The 18,417-nt window shown below is 33.2% G+C and overlaps 1 protein-coding gene across 1 annotated transcript; it reads right to left on the bottom strand.

The window, feature by feature from the left end:
- Positions 1 to 833: 833 nt before the first annotated feature.
- On the bottom strand, positions 834 to 18,358 carry pofut1 (protein O-fucosyltransferase 1). Its single transcript, NM_205718.3, has 7 exons — positions 18,161 to 18,358; positions 17,886 to 18,007; positions 15,222 to 15,404; positions 13,175 to 13,287; positions 8,107 to 8,299; positions 5,050 to 5,292; positions 834 to 1,762 (listed from the first exon to the last, which is right to left on the bottom strand). Exons 1-7 carry the CDS (start codon positions 18,297 to 18,299, stop codon positions 1,568 to 1,570), a joined length of 1,188 nt encoding a protein of 395 aa, NP_991281.3. The 5' UTR covers positions 18,300 to 18,358; the 3' UTR covers positions 834 to 1,567.
- Positions 18,359 to 18,417: the final 59 nt, after the last annotated feature.

Below are 18,417 nucleotides of genomic sequence, written 5' to 3'. Positions count from 1 at the left end.
TATATATATATATATATATATATATAATCAGATGCAAGAAGAGTTCAGATGCAAAAACCACTAAACGCCATTTAAAAAGTTCTCCTAAAGTGAGAATTTTTCTCAACCTCCTATGTTTATGTTATTTCACTTGAAAGGCAATGAAACGAACTTATCCATCATGATAATATTTGGAGAAATATACTAATTTTAGAAAAAATATCAAATGGCTTTTATAGGTTTTTGCATTTATATATATATATGTAGTACATACATCTTCACCTTGTTGAACTAAAAGGAAAATGTAATAGACTAAATTTACCATTAATATTTACTGGAATAACAATTTGCCACATTACTACTTAGGTTTGAATCAGGTTTTAGTTTTTTGTTTTCTTCCGCTTTTGGTCTAAAAAATAATATATTTTTTTTAATTGATCAAAAGTGAGGATAAAGATATAAACAGTGCTACAACTTTGTTTCTTTGAAAAACAAAATGCTCTAACCATCACAGAATCCTCAAATATCACAGTTGTTTTAAATATTGATAAAAAAAATTCTTATATTATTTCTAAAGGTTCATGTGTCACCAAAAATTAGTTATGACTATTTAGAAAGTGCAAAAAGAAAATTGATCACAAATTGTAACATCACTTTTCAGCATTATCTGCACTTTCAGTTTGTATATTGCTATATTTTTGATCAAATACATGTAGAATTGTTGACAATAAAAGTTATTTAAAAATTACTTCATGTTTTAAATGTTGTAAATCCACAATTACTGCTTTATAATACATTTTAAACACAAAAAATATAGATCATAAAAAAAAACAAGGTACATAAATGCACAAAGCTTTCTGCTGGATATTTTTAATGAAAAACTAACTTGAGGAATGTTATTTAAAGTTGTACAAAATTACTAACAAACAGCTTAAAACAATAAAACATTTCTGCCATTTGGTTTCACGTTGACTTTCAAAAAAAAGTCAACATGCATTATTATAAGACATGGTAAGGTTTGCATAACATACATTCAGAATTACTTAGTGACACATTCCAGTATTCATTCTTAGAAACCAAAAGAGCAGAACATCATCTGGTGCTTAAACAGCCATAAAAGATAGTTCAACCAAAAATTTAATCCGATCATCATCTACTCACTTTTTAACCATTTCAAACCTTTCTGAGTTTCTTCTGTAAAACACAAAATAGTTTGAAGAAAGCTGGAAACCTGTACCCATTCACTTCCATAGTATTTGTTTTTACTATGAAGTAAATGGTTACAGTTTTCCAGCATTCCTAACCCTTACTGGTCAGTTTCCATCCTCGAAAATTGTGAATGAGTCTACACAAACATTCCAGTACAAATCAATTGATATGTCACAATAAACCCTGATGTGTTTCTGGAAGAAACTTGCAGTAATACGAAATGGAGAATTTGGTTCTGGTTTGACTGCTCAAAGTACAGCTAGTAGTGCAACATTGGGAGATATGAATCAACTTCTCCCTTCCTTTACGTACTTGAGGTGTGTATCCAAATTGCCTTGTTCAAAAACGAATGAGAAACATTAGAGTTTCATTAGATTCATTAGAGTTCTTCATTTCTGTTCTTTTTTCCAGGGTAGTCCAGTCCAAAGAAAGACGAGGGTCTCCCGTGAATGTTTCTCTCTCTTTTGACAAAGGCAGAGAAGGATGAAACACAGTTGCCGATGAAGTGATCAGCCTGTCCGAGGATGTACAGGTCAACCTGAGCAGTGTCCGGCTGCAAGCTCACCACTTTCACCTGCGCAAAATGCGTCAACAATATTATATTGGTAACCAGTTCATGTTCTGAGTTAAAATGACTTTAAGCTGTATAGAAGTGTCTTGAAAAATATTAAGTAAAAGGCTGTCATCATGGCAAAGACAAAATAAATCAGTTATCAGAAATGAGTTATTCAAACTGTTATGTTTAGAAATGTGTTGAAAAAATCATCTCTCCGCTAAACAGAAATTGGGGAAAAAAATAAACAAGGGGGGCAAATAATTCAGGGGGTTTTATAATTCTGACTGCAGTATATACTTCTCATAATATGATTTTACATCCATATAAATCTTGAACTCTCAGTTTTTTCCTTTACTGCTTGCAACAAAAAAGTCAGAATTGCAATATATAAACACTAAGAGGTCTATTTTGACGATCCATGCGCAAATTGCAAAGCGCAGGGCGCAAACGCATTAGGGGCGTGTAAGAATCCACTTTTGCTAATGTAAGGACGGGAAAATCCGCTTTGCACCAAGCGCATGGTCTAAAAGGGTTGAGCTTATTTTCTTAATGACATATAGGTGTGTTTTGAGAATAAACCAATCAGAGTCTCATCTCCCATTCCCTTTAAGAGTCAGTTGCGTCGCGCTATATCGCATTAGCAATTTACATGATGGACTTTGTAAGTGGAAAAACTGAGCATTTCTCTAGCAAAAAAAACTGTTTACCAGAGCATCTACAGCGCAAGAAAGAGAGATGAGGCCTTCTTATTATTTACTTTCACTTTCGCTCTCGTGGATAGGTAAACCTTGTATGCACAGACATCAATTAGCCTATAAATAATTCATTTAGTTTGTTAAGCTCAAAGATTTGTTTCAAAACTATTTCTAAATTCAGTTTAAATTTCCAGCAAACGAATAAATGAACAATAATAATGAAGTGTGCTCAAAAACCTGAGTTATATCCTAAAACACATGCTGTGCACCATATAAAACCTGACAGGTGGGCAAATCTAAGCTTTTGTTTTTAATAAAACAAATATAAATACGCATACAGGGCTCGAAATTAACTTTCTTACTTGGTAGCACTGGTGCTCCCAACCTGAAACATTTAGGAGCACCAGAAAAAATTTAGGAGCACCCACCAAAAATTAATGATATTGACAAGTTGTATATTAAGGGATTTATTGTATTTGAAAACAGCATCATTTGGGACTAACAAAACCCAGAAACAATTATCTAACTAATGCTGTGATGATTTAATATTTGTGCAATATTTCCAAAATTAATTTTAAATAATTATAAAATATTAATGATGACGATGATGACAATAATACTAACAATGAATTATATTTCTCATCATCATGCTGCCTTGAATGTGCTTTAATGTAAGTTATCTGCTATATAAAGTCCTGCTGTTACTCTATGGAAAATAAATTGATAGTTTGCATCAAACACAAATGAAGCATTGTAGTAAGAAATATTTATTTTGTACTGCTGTTTTTATATGCATGTCAATTTAATAAATATAGCCTATTTCTGCTACAAAACAAACAAAATATTATAATAAATCATTCAATTCGATGCTGAAAGGTGCAAAGCAGTCATCAGTAATTAAAAAGAAAAATAATATACATCTCAAGAAAGAACGGACAAAAGAAAGGAGAAAAAGTCTCACTTTTAAAAGTTTTGGTTTCGGTTATTGTTGTTGTAATGCTCAGCTTCGTTACGCGCTGAATTTCATTTTTCTGTGTTTGTGGAAAAGCATGCGAGTCAGCCGGCCCAATATGAGGGGGGCAGAGCAGGATTCTCCCAATAACCACCGTCGCAATATTGTTCCTTGTTATAACCCGCATCAGTAAACTCAGTAAAGGCAAGCTTCTTTGGCGATGGTGTTTTAGCGGACATTTGCGCTGTTGCAGCCTGATCTCACGAGGAAATGTATGAAAAAGTTACGAATTGCCGTGAGATTGTGTTGGCTGAACACGCAGTGCATGCAACGCATCAAGATTCAGTGTACTTTTCACTCTTCAGCCGTTTGCATTCCCCGCGGTCACAAAAGCTCACACAAGTGGTGCTCGCTGCAGAGCCATCCAAAAGCTCCCTCCCTGTCATCTGACAGCGGAAAGTCTTGAGTGATTGACAGCTAATATGAACCAATATAGCGGCAGGGAAGAGCTATTCAGCACGTTTTTAGAAAAAAAAAAAAACCAGGTCGCACTCCAACCTAAATATTCAGTCGCACGAATGCTCCCAATATATATTATGAGGTCGCATAGCTTAAATTTCGGGCGCATATGCGACCAAAATGGTCGCTATTTCGAGCCCTGGCATATAATAAATAATACTGCTAATAATAATAACATTACACAAAAGCAAATTGTTATGAATAAATTGAAAAAGCCCCTTGAGAAGAAGGCATGAAGGTAGTGTTTTTTATATTTATGTAGGCTTGAAAATAATATGTTTTGTAATATTTTAATCCTTTATATTTATATCCTATATATATCCTTATTATATCCGATATATATCCTTAATATTTGAATTATTTTTCATATATAAAGATATCTGTGTATTGCTCTACATCTTGTGTGTATTAAGCAGTGTGTAAGCGAGGCGCACAACTTACGCACTCTGCGCTGGACTTTAGACCGGCTTTGTTCTGGTCTATTGAAAAATCTATTATAGTTTCTCAAAATAGCAATGCGACTGCAATGCTTCAACACGCCTCCTTTTTTAGACCAGAACACCTATGGGCGCAAATGCATTTGCTATTTAATCAGCGTAGCGGAAAACGTCAAAAAGACTCTTGCGCCAAGCTGAAACTAGCAAACAACAATTGCGTCACGCCTTGCGCCACATTGCGCAGAGTGTATGATAAGGCACTAAATGTTTCCTCAAATTTTAGACTTCATGCATGCAGTTCAGAACTTTAAATTGTTACTTTCTAAGTTACAATTCAGATATTCTCCATCCTAATTTTAAATCTATATCTCAAAGCGAAAGCGTATACTAAATTGTTACATTTTAATTTACCTTGCAAATCTGACTTTTACAACTTATTGCCTATGAATTGCCAAGTGGAGTGAAGTGCCAAGTCAGAATTGCAATACTAGAATTGGTTGCCACTCTTTTTACCATCTTCCAATTGGGATTTTTAGGAGTTTACAGCTCATACTCATGACATTTTGTCATCTTTTTCTTCAAAATTCCACATCTCACAATTTTAATTTCTTTTTTTTTCAGGAATGCAAATTTAAAATATCACGTGTCATTTTATTTTGCAGTTATTTCTGTACTAAAAACAAGCATCTCTATTAATCTCACCTTGCCCTTGAAGAGTTTCTGAATCTCTGTGGTGTGCGACTCTGAGTCTGTGGCGATGTATACAGACTGAGCACCAGTGTTCTTCACCCAGAGTTTCACAGCTCGGCGGATCTCCGTCAGATCAGGTAAACACATGTTCATGGTCAGTGGCAGAGCAGTCTGACGGTCATATCCTACACACTGTGGAGACGCCATAAAGTGTGGACCAGTATCACCCGTTTTCAACAGCTTGCAGGCGTTTTGCTGTGTGGAAAGAGTAAAAGAGAACAGATAAATGAACAGTCAAGAAGATATCATTTAAGGCAGTGGTTCACAAACTGTGGTAGATGTACCACTAGTTGTACGCAGGCTTTCTTCTAGTGCTACATGGAAGAACAGCTGAATAATTAAAGCTAAAAAAGAACACCCTTTTAACCCTTTAATGCGTACAATAACACCGATGTGGTGAGTAAATTTATTTGAATATGGTAAACCTTTTTAAATATGCTAAACCTATTTTATTTTCAATTTTCTAATGTTTGTTATGTATTTTACCATTTGAAGCCAATTTGTTCCCCATATTTGTAATGGTTGTTGGGGATGTATCCCTTATTTTTATTTCCCAATGTTGACAGATATAGTTTAATTTGCCTTTCTGATACAAAAAGCCTACTCTAATGTGCAGTACGCAGATCAAATTTTTTATTTAAATTTGTAAATCAAATCACAGTACAGTACAGTATATCTAAAATACAAAGTAATGTTTAGATTTCAAAGAAACAAATAAGTCAAATATTTCCCAGAGATGGGTTGCGGCTGGAAGGGCATCCGTTGCGTAAAAACCTGCTGGATAAGTTGGCGGTTCATTCCGCTGTGGCGACCCCGGATTAATAAAGGGACCAAGCCAACAAGAAAATGAATGAATGAATGAAATAAGTCATATATACAGTTAAAGTCAGAGTTATTAGCCCCCCTTTGAATTTTATTTTTAACAGAGCAAGGAAGTTTTCACAATGTGTCTGATAATATTTTGTCTTCTGGAGAAAGTTTGATTTGTTTTATTTCGGCTTGAAAAAAAGCAGTTTAAGCTGTATAGAAGTGTGTTGAAAAATATCTAGTAAAATACTATGTACTGTCATCATGGCAAAGATGCAATAAATCAGTTATTAAAACTACTATGTTTAGAAATCTCATGAAAAAATCTTATCTCCTTTAAACAGAGATTAGGAAAAAAAAACAGGGGACTAATAATTCAGGGGGGCTAATTATTCGGACTTCAATTGTACATGCATCATATATTTCAAAATTTATCAAAAAGAGTTTATATATGAATATGACGACATATAGCTTTTATTTATGAGGTCCAACGAATATTTCTAGGTTTTGATGAATAGGCTACTTTATGATAATACTTTATATTTAAGTACAGCAGTTTTCTATTTACTTTTTAAGAACAGTGTCATTTTTAATTTAATTTTAAAACCACATTTTAATTTAAACGTTGACATTTTAGTTATTTTTTACCTGTAAGCACAGTACAGTGTTAATGTTCAAACTATTTCTAATGTTTAAAGTGGTTGACATAGCTGTGGCTGCATAATTAGGCCTACTACGCTACTGTATTTGAATACTGGTCATTATGGTGGTACTTGGAGAGACACTTTTTCTCTGAGGTGGTACTTAGTGAAAAAAGTTTGAGAACCTCTGATTTAAGATCATTATTATGTAAAATTGATTGTAAAAAAATAATAAGTTAATAAATGATATTTACATTTGGGTTGAAAATGTTTTTCAGGACCATAAAAGAGTACAGCCATACATTTTTGAAACACAAGAAAAAACATACAAGAATCAGTTTATTAAATATTAAACAAATATTTTACCAAAAAATAAAAAAAACAATATTTAAGATTGCAGTGCAACTCCAAAATAAGTCATTGTTATTTTACATCTTTATACTTTCCTCTGAACCACTCGGTTTTAACCATTTGTTAGCAAGAGGTCACTGGTTCGAACCTTGGCGCAGTTGGCTGTGTGGAGTTTGCATGTTCTCCCTGCCTTCACGTGGGTTTCCTCCGGGTGCTCCGGTTTCCCCCACAGTCCAAAGACATGTGGTACAGGTGAATTGGGTAGGCTAAATTGACCGTAGAGTGTACCGTAGAGTTCAGGCTAAATTGACTGTAGAGTGTATGTGTGTGAATGTGTGTGTGAATGTTTTACAGAGATGCGTAAAAACTTGCTGGATAAGTTAGCGGTTTATTCCACTGTGGCAACCCCGGATTAACAAAGGGACTAAGCCGACAAGAAAATGAATGAATGAATGACAATTTCTTCTGTTATGTTTTCATAAAAACAAAATTGTTTAAATAAACATTTCACACTTTTATGACATTTTACTTTCATACTTGTTTTTTGTTTTAATAAAGTTATACATTTTAATAAACATGTATACATAAGTTTGCTATCAGCATAATTAATTAAATAGTTTTTGATTGAAGCCTCTTATATCCACCAAGACAAGACAGACTTATTTGATAAAAAACAAAGCCAAACAATAATAATAAATAGTATTATAATTATATAAAATACTGCACTGCATAATCTATTAATACATTCCTAAAATTGGTTTTATTACTGTTATGGTAAATTTTTATTACTAGTTGTTGTGAAATGGATCGCTGCATTCAAAATAAAAGTCCATATTCACAATATATACATGTGCCTATTGTACATAATTCATTTATAAGGATTAATTGACAACAGGTTGTTGAATGATTAGAACAAAATAATACCAAGCGGAGTACCTTGGGTATACGTTATTTTCTAAAAATTCAATGGCTTTTTGTCAATTGTTCTACTTGTACTACACTTAATTGCTACACCTAGAAAGAGATTAATTATGACACCCTATAACACCCAAAATGTATGGAGATAAATAAGTTGTTTTCATTTCCATTTACAGTTAAATAACTAAGCAGAAACGTTGAAGGCTGATAAAAAAGCTCCTTTTAAAAGAAAATCTCAAATGCCACCCGCATTTCAACTCTTCAATTGTAGATTCAGACATGCAGAACTCACCCAATCAGAGCCGATCCTCAGATGGATGCCCACGTAGGGTCTGTTCAGCAGGTTTCTGATGTGACCTTCTCCTTCCTGTACAATTCTGTCAGACCAAACCACAAACTGCTGCAGACCAATGTGCTCTTCCAACACAGGAAACTGCGCCGGGGCTCCTGGAAGAGCAAGAACCGGATGCTCCTTTGGCGGAAACCTGTCGAGTTCAAAAATGAGTGAGTTTAAGGTTGAGGCATGATGAACCCAATCATCTATATTTACTGTGCCCTTCAATGACACTGACACCCTTGGTAAATATGAGAGAAAAACTCTGCTTTCATTGAAAAATTCCAAATGCAACCACTTTATCAAAAACCATACATCTTTGTTAAACATGCCGATTCTTATGCTTATTAAAAGGTCAAATTTAAAGGTGCTGTATGTAAATTTTTTACTCTTCTAAAGCATAAAAATAGCATAAATTTATTTATTATTTTTAATAATAAAAAATCATTATTTTTTAAAACCTTTAATAGATAGAATATTGCAGAAAATTGACAGGAATTAGTTGGGAGCAAAGAGAGGGGAAGGGTCGGCAAAGGACCTCGAACCGGGAATCAAACTTGGGTTGCCGTGAGCACCATGGTGCTATATGTAGGCACACTTAACCACTAGGCTATTGGCGCAGATGTGTTTGCAGATATTTAAGAAATATGCTAAGTAAAACAATGCTAAAGCTGGATATTCTGCTTGGAAAATGTCAGTTATGTGCCTGAACGCTACAGGTGAATTGGGTAGGCTAAATTGACCGTAGAGTGTATGTGTGTGAATGTGTGTGTGGATGTTTCCCAGGGATGGGTTGCGGCTGAAAGGGCATTCCGCTGTGGCAACCCCGGATTAACAAAGGGACTAAGCCGACAAGAAAATGAATGAATGAATGACCATTTCTTCTGTTATGTTTTCATAAAAACAATTGTTTACATAAACATTTCACACTTTTATGACAATTAACTTTCATACTTGTTATTTGTTTTAATAAAGTTATACATTTTAATTAAAATGTATATTAGGCTATTGGCTCAGACGTGTTTGCAGATATTTAGGAACCTGCTAAGTAAAACAATGCTAAAGCTGGATATTCTGCTTGGAAAATGTCAGTTATGTGCCGGAACGCTGTCTTTGTTTTGGTTCTTTTAACCCACCCACTGCCACTTGAGCCAATCATATTACAGCACCCCGCGTTGCCTGGTTTGGAAAACCACATATTTTATTAATTAAGTCAGAAAGGCGCTCAAAGAATGCATCCGTGACCCAAATGCGACCTCTGGTGGACAGCAGCACACTCTGAAATGAGACCACATGAGGTGGTTATTAATTAGCAAATAATATAAATATTACGAACGTAAACATTAGGTGAGCAGGTCACATTGTGACCCCATGTCCTAACAACACGCTACATGACAAGATTTGCAGTTATATAAGCAGTTTGGCTGTGCACCAGATGCAGTACAGCAGAAATTTTAATACAGCCATTCAGAAGAACAGAATATGCACTCACTTATGAAATGGTAAGGTTTATAATCTAATAGATTATCTGTAGATGCTAAATCACAGAGATGTGTTGGTTTGCATTATTTTACAGTCCTAAAGTTCAATTTCAAACAGTTTATTTTATTTTCAAGATCTGAGGGGAACTATCTGCGGTTGCTTTCAGTAGTACGCTTGATTTGACTTGATTTTGATTTGATTTGACTTTTCCAAACACTTTCCAGTTGCATTAACCAGTGGTGTAAAGTACTTGAGTAAATGGACTTTGTTACTTAAGTATTTTTTGGGCTACTTTGTACTTGTACAAAGTATCAAAAATTGAAGCAACTTTTACTCTCTACTAGACTACATTTTTGATTGAATATATGTACTCTTTACTTCACTACATTTGAACGGACGCTTACGGTTACTCATTACATTGTGATTGTGTGCGACAAGTCGGCATCTTTATCTACCACAGCTAATTTGTTAGGCGGACGAGGCAATATCGCCAATTGAAGTGTGCTAAAGGTACTGTATACTATTTATGAGCTAAATCACGTGAATTAGCAGCTTGCCTAATACCAGGTGTTTAATTAGCGACATGGCTGCAGCCAATGGTGAAGACGAAGTTGGCACATCAAGCAGTGCCAGGCTGCCAGCACTGATGACCATCCATGGCCTTATCTGAAATAAATGTTTTCATTTGCTGAAATACAGAATGTTTCTTACAGGATGCAGCGTCAACTTTGTTTGCCACGAACCACGAAAATAAGCGCTTTTAAGAATTTATCATCAAATTTGAGAAAACACATAGAGGTAAGAGTCTATTTAATGTTAATTTAGTTCAATTTTGTCTGACTTTACAATAGTATTGTAAGCATATTATTACCAAAAGTTAATAGTTACTGATATGACATTTTGCATCAGGTGCATTTAGCTGTGAGTTTGTGATGTATTTTATATTGAATTTATTTATAGTTTGCTAAGTTGAAAAATCACACTGTTTAATTTTAATACAGAGAAAACATCCTAATCAATTGAAAAACTACTCAAAATAAAAACTTTGCCCCCCTCTGAGACTGAGAGAGGATCACATCAAAGTCAGCTCTGAATCTTATTTTACTGTTTTACTACTTTTTTTGGACATTTGAGTTTGACTGAAACTTTTGTTCTATTTTTTTTTTATCTATTTTGTTCTGCCATTTTAAACATTGAGGTGTTCAATTAAATTTCTTTATTAGGAAATAAAACATTTCTTGGTGTTCTTTGCCTACATTTAGTGTGAGTAAAAACTTAAGTTCTTTTAAAATCGGAAACTTTAATACTTTTACTCAAGTCTTATTGGAATTGGTGACTTGAAACTTGTAATGGAGTAATTTTTACAGTAAGTTATCTGTACTTTTACTCAAGTATGGTTTTCAGGTACTCTTTACACCTCTGGCATTAACAACAATTTGCAGGACTTTACCAGTTAGACAAATTAAATTTTCATAAACACATACTTCATCACACTACATCAGATGTTATTTGTTTTCGGTCACACTTTACAATGCGGTTCATTAGTTAATGTTAATTAATGCATTTACTAACATGAACAAACAATGAACAATACATTTACTACCATATTTATTCATGTTAGTAAACGTTAGTTAATGAAAATACAGTTGTTCATTGTTCGTTCATTTTAACTCATGGTGCATTAACTAATGTTAACAAGCATGGACTTGGATGTTAATAATGCATTAGTAAATGTTTAATTATGATTAATAAATGCTGTACAAGTGTTGTTCATTAGTTCATGTTAGTAAATGCATTAACTAATGAACCTTATTGTAAAGTGTAACCTTGTTTTCTTTATGTTTACGTTTTATCTTACATTTATATTTATTTTAATTTCAAAGGGCTCAGATTTAATGATGAATTATTTTTACCTATTTAGGAATATGAAATTCCTTTTGATAGTATTATTTTTTAAGCACTTTCCAAACCTTAAAATCACTAATTACATTAAAATTCAAGCATTTTCAAGGATTTCCAGCGCCCGTATGAAGCCTGAATATGTGTGCACAATTATTGGCAGGTGCATCTTTATGAACTTATAAGAGGATTTTTTTTAATAAGACCTTCCCTATTTTTGTTTTTTGTACACCGTGACCTCCTGTTTCACTGGATTATGAGGCAAAAAAAGGACAATTTTTCCTGTTGTTCATAACAATCAGTAAGATCAAATATATACAATAGCTGTAATTTACGGCAAATGTCAACAAAAAAAATGAAGTGGCTTTAAGATAATAGCACAAACAAAAAAAGTCTATTCCCACCATCAGGACAAAAATTAAGAAACTCCAATCAGCTGGAAGTGTTATGAATCAGCCCGGAACAGGAAGTGAGTCAGTGTTTTTATTACTGTCAGCAGGATGGTTTAAGTGGTTTAAAAAATCTTTAAATATCACAGCTGTACAATCGTAGAAAGTATTTTAGGTCCTGTGGTCAAAAAATCTGCAAAACTACAATCTGGTGTCGCCAACATCACCATAAAATCAAAGTTAAGATTTCAAGTTGATATTATGACTGAATTAAATCAGTAGTTTAAAGTTCACTCATAAATGAAAATCTACTCACTATTTACTTGTCAGTTGGTGTCATGTTCCATGTTAGTTTTTTTTTGCGTATTTATTTTCCTCACCCTTCACTCCTCTTCTTACTCCACTCTTAGGTTTCTTATTGGTTCAGTTAAGTGTCCATCATCATTACGACAGTGCCAATTCCACCAATCCCCGGACAAGCCGTGAGGATTTAAAGCACAGACGGATCAGTGTGTGGTGTGCGCTCTGCCTCGGCATACTATTGTGCTCCTTGCAATTTGTGTTTTTGACATGCTTAGGCTATTGGTGATTTATTATCTCTTGTTAAACTTTGTTGGCTTTAAGTAAATGCTTTGATGATTGTTGTGTGATTCTAAGCTGAGCCTTATGACGTTGTTGCTTTAGTTTAGATTGATTTTTGTTAGATTAGTTTGAGTGTTTTGCCCACGTTTAGATCTGGTGTCCTGTGCACTGAAGATATCGGTTTCATTTTCATTATTTATTTTTTTTTTTTGTCACCTAGTTTAGACTTTAGACTTAAGAATTGTTTTGTTTTGTTCATTTCTTTTATTTGGCTTACACTCACTGTTTTTGACTAAGGCCAAAGAAGAAGAAGAAGATTGTTACATCTTTTGTTTAAACCCTTTTAAACATCACAAACACGTGAAACAGGTGGTTTCAAAGCTTTTTTGAGTATCTTTCTTCTGATAAACACTATAAAGAAGAAATTTTGTAGAAAGCTTAACACCTGTAACCATTGACTTCCATTGTAGAAAAAAATATTATGGAAGTATTTGTTACTGGTTTCCAGCTTCAAAATATCCTAAAAGTAAACCTGCTAAGAAAGTCAAACATGTTTAGGAAAAGTAAAGGGTGCGTAAATGCTGACAGAACTATCTCTTTAAACAATGAAGAGATTTTTCACAGTGTTCTTTGCTCATATTTAGTGAAGGGCACTGTATGTGTGTGAACCTTACCTTTTAATCCAGTGTGGCTGGTAGTAGGAGCTGAATGAAAGACCTCCAAAAAGAACGGATCGGTCAAAGTCCACTCCAATATGGTCCCAGAACGGACCAAAAGGATTTCCATCCTGCAGCAGACATCATGCATTACAAGCGCACTGTCATGAGTCTATACAACATGCAAATCTGCTGAAAGTCCAATAGATGGCAGTGTTGCCTTGCTCATTTTGCATAGTTTAAGGGATAGTTCACCCAAAACCGAAAACTCTTGTCATCATTTACTCTCTCTCTTCACTTGTTCCAAAGCCGTCTGACTTAATTCCTACAGTTGAATACAAAATAAGTTCTTCTGAAGAATGTTGGAAACTTAATTCCTACAGTTGAATACAAAATAAGTTCTTCTGAAGAATGTTGGAAACCTTTAACCATTGACTTCGACAGTAATTGTTTTTCGTACTGACCTGTTGATGTCAATGGTTACAGGTGTCCAACGTTCTTCAAAATATCTTCTTTTGTGTTCAAAGGAAGAAAATCAAACAGGTTTGGAACAAGTGAAGAGTGAGTAAATTGTGATGAGTTTTTTCTTGGGTGAACTATCCCTATATAGTGCACTTGTGCTGGGCAATATGACAAAATTTAATATCACAACATAAGTTGTCTCATATCCTGTCTCATATCCTGATAACTAATACATATACACATCATACAGTACCGCTCCTGCAAATTCAATTATTTAATAGTTTATATATATTGACCACATGTAAAAGACTATTTCTTTTTTATATTTTAAAGTAAAGAAACAAACAGAAATGTATTCCTCTTTACTTCAAATGTGATTATAGTTCTCATTTATCTTTACTTGTAGAAACACAAAGCAAACCTTATTAAAACACTTTTCAAAAACTAATGATTACAGGTCCAACATAATAAATAATTAGAAAATATATTGCTAAATTAAATGCAAAATGTAAACATTGTCAAGACTGCAACTTTCTCATGATGAATTATTAGCCTACCGTTTATTTTTTCCCCAATTAATGTTTAACAGAGAGAAGATTTTTTTTCAACAAATTTCTAAACATAATAGTTTTAATAACTCATTAGTAATAACTTTATTTATTTTATCGTTTCTATGATGACGGTAAATAATATTTTACAAGATATTTTTCAAGTCACTTCTATACAGCTTAAAGTGACATTTAAAGGCTTAACTAGGTTAATTAAATTAACTAGGCAGAATGGGGGATTGGGCAAGTCATTGTATAATGATGGTTTGTTCTGTAGACTATTGAGAAAAAAATATATAGCTTAAAGGGGCTAATAATTTTGACCTAAAAATGGTGTTTAAAAATGAAAAACTGGTTTTATTCTAGCTGAAATAAGACCATAAGACTTTCTCCAGAAGAAAAAACTTCAGATATACTTTGAAAACTTCCTTGCTCTGTAAAACATCACTTGGGAAGAATATAAAAAAGAAAAAAAATTCAAAGGGGGCTAATAATTCAACTGTATATACAGTGTCCCGCATAAATGAGTACACAACTTTTGAAAATGAATATTCTTATACATTTTCCAGTTAATAGAGTCAATATAATTTGGTGCATATAATCAAAACATTTGTATTAAACAGCTTTATCCATTCAAATAAGACTTTGGTCACATCTTTAGTAATAGAAGGGTGATACATTTAAAATCAAACAAGTTACCGCAAAAAAATAAAATATAAAATACAAACTCCAAAATTTCAACTCAATGTTTCTCTTGATTTTTTTTTTCTAGTTTATTTAAAGTTAAAATTCTATATTTTACCCAAACATATTAATTGGGGTGTACTAAATTTTTAACCGTGATCGTAAGTTTTCTGTTATATTAGTTCCAGTTTTGGCTTTGGTGATGACTAATCTAACATATATACACTAATAGATTATTGTAATAATCTTTATAAAATATTTATTAAAAAGAGAGATCAGAGAGGGAGTACTCGTTAAAGCTTTGCTCTAAAGTGCAGCATTCAGAAAGAAAAGATTGAGAAAAAATATAATGTTAACTGCAAACATGGCACCTTCATAGGACAACTCTTTTTGTCCTGGCTCCTGTGCGCTGCGGACTCAAAGCAGTAAGCGATTCTCTGACCATGAGGCCAGTGTTTAGGAGCCAAGTGCTCCATGAAGTCCTCCAGACTCACCACACGGTGGTACTGCTTCAGCGGCTCAAGCTGGAAATACTCACTGTATGGAACATGCACCTGTTACAGAGAGATGCAGAAGAGAAACGTGCTTCATCAATAATCCGCTTATTCACATACTCATCTACTAGAGTGAGAGAGCAGGTCATTATCTGGTTAATTCGACACTATGTTTTAAAACAAGATAATAGCTAACTGGTGTGGTTTTAAACTAGGATTGGGCGATATTGCAAAAATGCAATCTCAAAATTATTTTCCATGTTGAACAATAACGATATATATTCTGATATGAGTTGTTAATACTTCCAGATCTTAAAGAGTACCCCAACATTGACTGAAGCCACGAAAAATTGGAGGGTCCATTAAATGGCATAACATATTTTTCGTTAATAAGTTTCCGGTGGACAAAAATTCGGTACATCTCTAATATCAACACACTTTTAGATTCCTATTGTTGCACATTTCTATATAGTATAGAGTAAATGGTTCAGAGCTTAAAATTGTTATTGACATCAATTTTATCACGATTATATGTAATATAGTTTATCAGCCCAGGCCTATTTTAAACTCCAGAGATCTTTTAAATAAATCTGAAACAAATGCACAAATAAAAATGACAAAAAACAAACTAGATGAAAATGACAAAAAACAAACTAGAAATCTTGCCTTGGTAAATGTCCTGAAAGATGTACTAAAGCAACGTAAATAAAAATAAAGCTAAACAGCTGGAAATTAAATTAAATGGAAATAAAAAAAACTATTAAATGTTACACTGGAAACCTAAAATAATGAATGACTACAAATGTCTTCCTAGTAATGGGTTGCGGCTGGAAGGACATCTGCTGCGTAAAACATGCTGGATAAATTGCCAGTTAGTTCCGCTGTGGTGACCCCAGGTTAATAATGGGACTAAGCCAAAAAGAAAATGAGTGAATGAACTACAACTGACAGAAATAAAATCAAAAATTAAAAAACCTCATTCAAAGCATTATTAAATTATATTCAAATGTATAATAAAACAACACTGGTCTTGTCCAACTAATGGCCAGTTTGGACAAAATATTATTTATTTATAAGTTGTTTTTATTTCAAAACAAATAGTAAAATTGAGGTATTCTTTAAATACTTCAAAAAGTTAAATGGAAAGTAAAAATTATATATATATATATATATATATATATATATATATATATATATATATGAATACAAAATATTATAAACATTTTAACAGTACATGCATAATTCATAGAGTGCTCATCATATATAAGTACACCCCTCACAAATCTATCTTATAAATTCGTATTTTTAATAGGAAGCTATACACTACAGGGTGATTCAAAAAGAACACAACTTTAAAAATCTGTATTAAATCAAAGAAACATGATGGAACCTTGAGAAATAAATTAATGCGAAGAGTCCTTTTTTTCAGTAGAGAACAAGTATATAGATGTTCAATATGACTCTCTCCAGAGACTCAAGTGACCCGAAAGTTGTGATATTCTTTTTGAATCTGGAGCTAATCTACCAAAATAACTTACAATAACGGTCCAAAAACAAGTACACCCAAATTAATATGTTATAGAAAAATAATAAATACAAATTTAATAGAGGAAATTTAGTTGAAATTTTGTGGGTTGTATTTTTTTTTGTGATATTTAGCTTAAATTTAATTATATTATCTTTCAATTTCTGAATATGTTTGGTGACTAAAATATAATTTCAACAAATATGTGAGTTTAATAAATCTGTTTTGTTTAAATGCACCAAAATACATTACGTATATTTACTGAGAAATTACATGCAAATGGCAAACTTGCCATGAAAAGAAACATGTTTTCACCAAAATAGCGAAATCGTTTCTACATTTTTTTGCACAGGCAAGTGTTTTACAGTACTTTAAAATGTCTCTGTCAATGTTTTCAAACTATTATATTTGATTTACCAAAGTCATACAAATGGTAATTTCACATCCGTCACATCCATAACAAAGCTTTTCCCTCAAAAACTTAAAAAATGTCAAAATTAAATAAAATCAATCATTTTTGTTGTATAAAAAGACAACTCTTATCCTTTTGATGAGCATTATTTATTTCGGGTTTTGCAGTTTAATTCACAGAATTTCTACAAAATATGTTGTAGACTGCAAACTTGGGCTTTTTTGTCACATCCATAACGCATGTATATTTCCCTGATTTACAATATAACAAATGTTTATAGATCAGTATTTTTCTGCTCCTACATCTCTGTGGCTAGTTGTTTAGAAAAATATAAACAGATGATTCAATATAATGTTAATGTATACTTCCTCTGTCAATTTATGTTTTGAGATTTTACAGCAAATGTCAACTTACTATTATCTTATTAATTATTTGTTTAAAAGTCATCAAACTAAGTTATCATTTTATTTTAATAAACTTAAATTAAAGGTGTGATAAAAGTGTAACCACAGTTCTATAATAGAGAAGCTCATTCTATAAGTCTGTGTGTGTGATGCATGACATATGAAATGTGGTCAGATGAGTGACGTGTTGTTGTGTTTACATTAGCAAAAGGCGGCGAGTGATGGCGGTAAACAATCCACGGCGGAACCGCGAGAGTTCGGTTCAGCATTTTAGCAAAAGCCAGTGATCCAAGAAAGTGATCCACCTGGTTTCCAAAGCGACCTACAAAAGAGCATATCGATGAAACGATAAGTTTATTACGGAAGCGCAACACAGAGACAGGCGCTTTATGGCTGTACAGTAAAATGTCTAGATTCATCTGATTCTCGTTAAAGTTGAGCTGTAAATGTGTCAGATGTATCCTGAGTTCATTACCCATGCACGGACAGTACAGAATGTATCCATTTTCATCCCACGTCACGTCTGTAGCGTCGATAAATACATTGAGGAAAATGAGTGATGTGTGCAAATAAGTTACAATGAAAAGTTTCAGGTGCTTTGGTCTCGCCGCCATCGCTGTTCACTCTCTATCCCACAATGCACTGCGAACGTGAAGTTAACCCTTCATTTCCCAGTAAGGTAAGGTAAAAAGGCTTTAATCTTCTCCTTTTCGATTTCGTTTTTGCCCCTTT

This window comes from Danio rerio, chromosome 23, assembly GCF_049306965.1.
Source record: "Danio rerio strain Tuebingen ecotype United States chromosome 23, GRCz12tu, whole genome shotgun sequence".
Taxonomy (NCBI): Eukaryota; Metazoa; Chordata; class Actinopteri; order Cypriniformes; family Danionidae; genus Danio; species Danio rerio.
The sequence above is the reverse complement of the archived record's forward strand: the minus strand, read 5'-3'. Positions and strand labels throughout refer to the sequence as shown.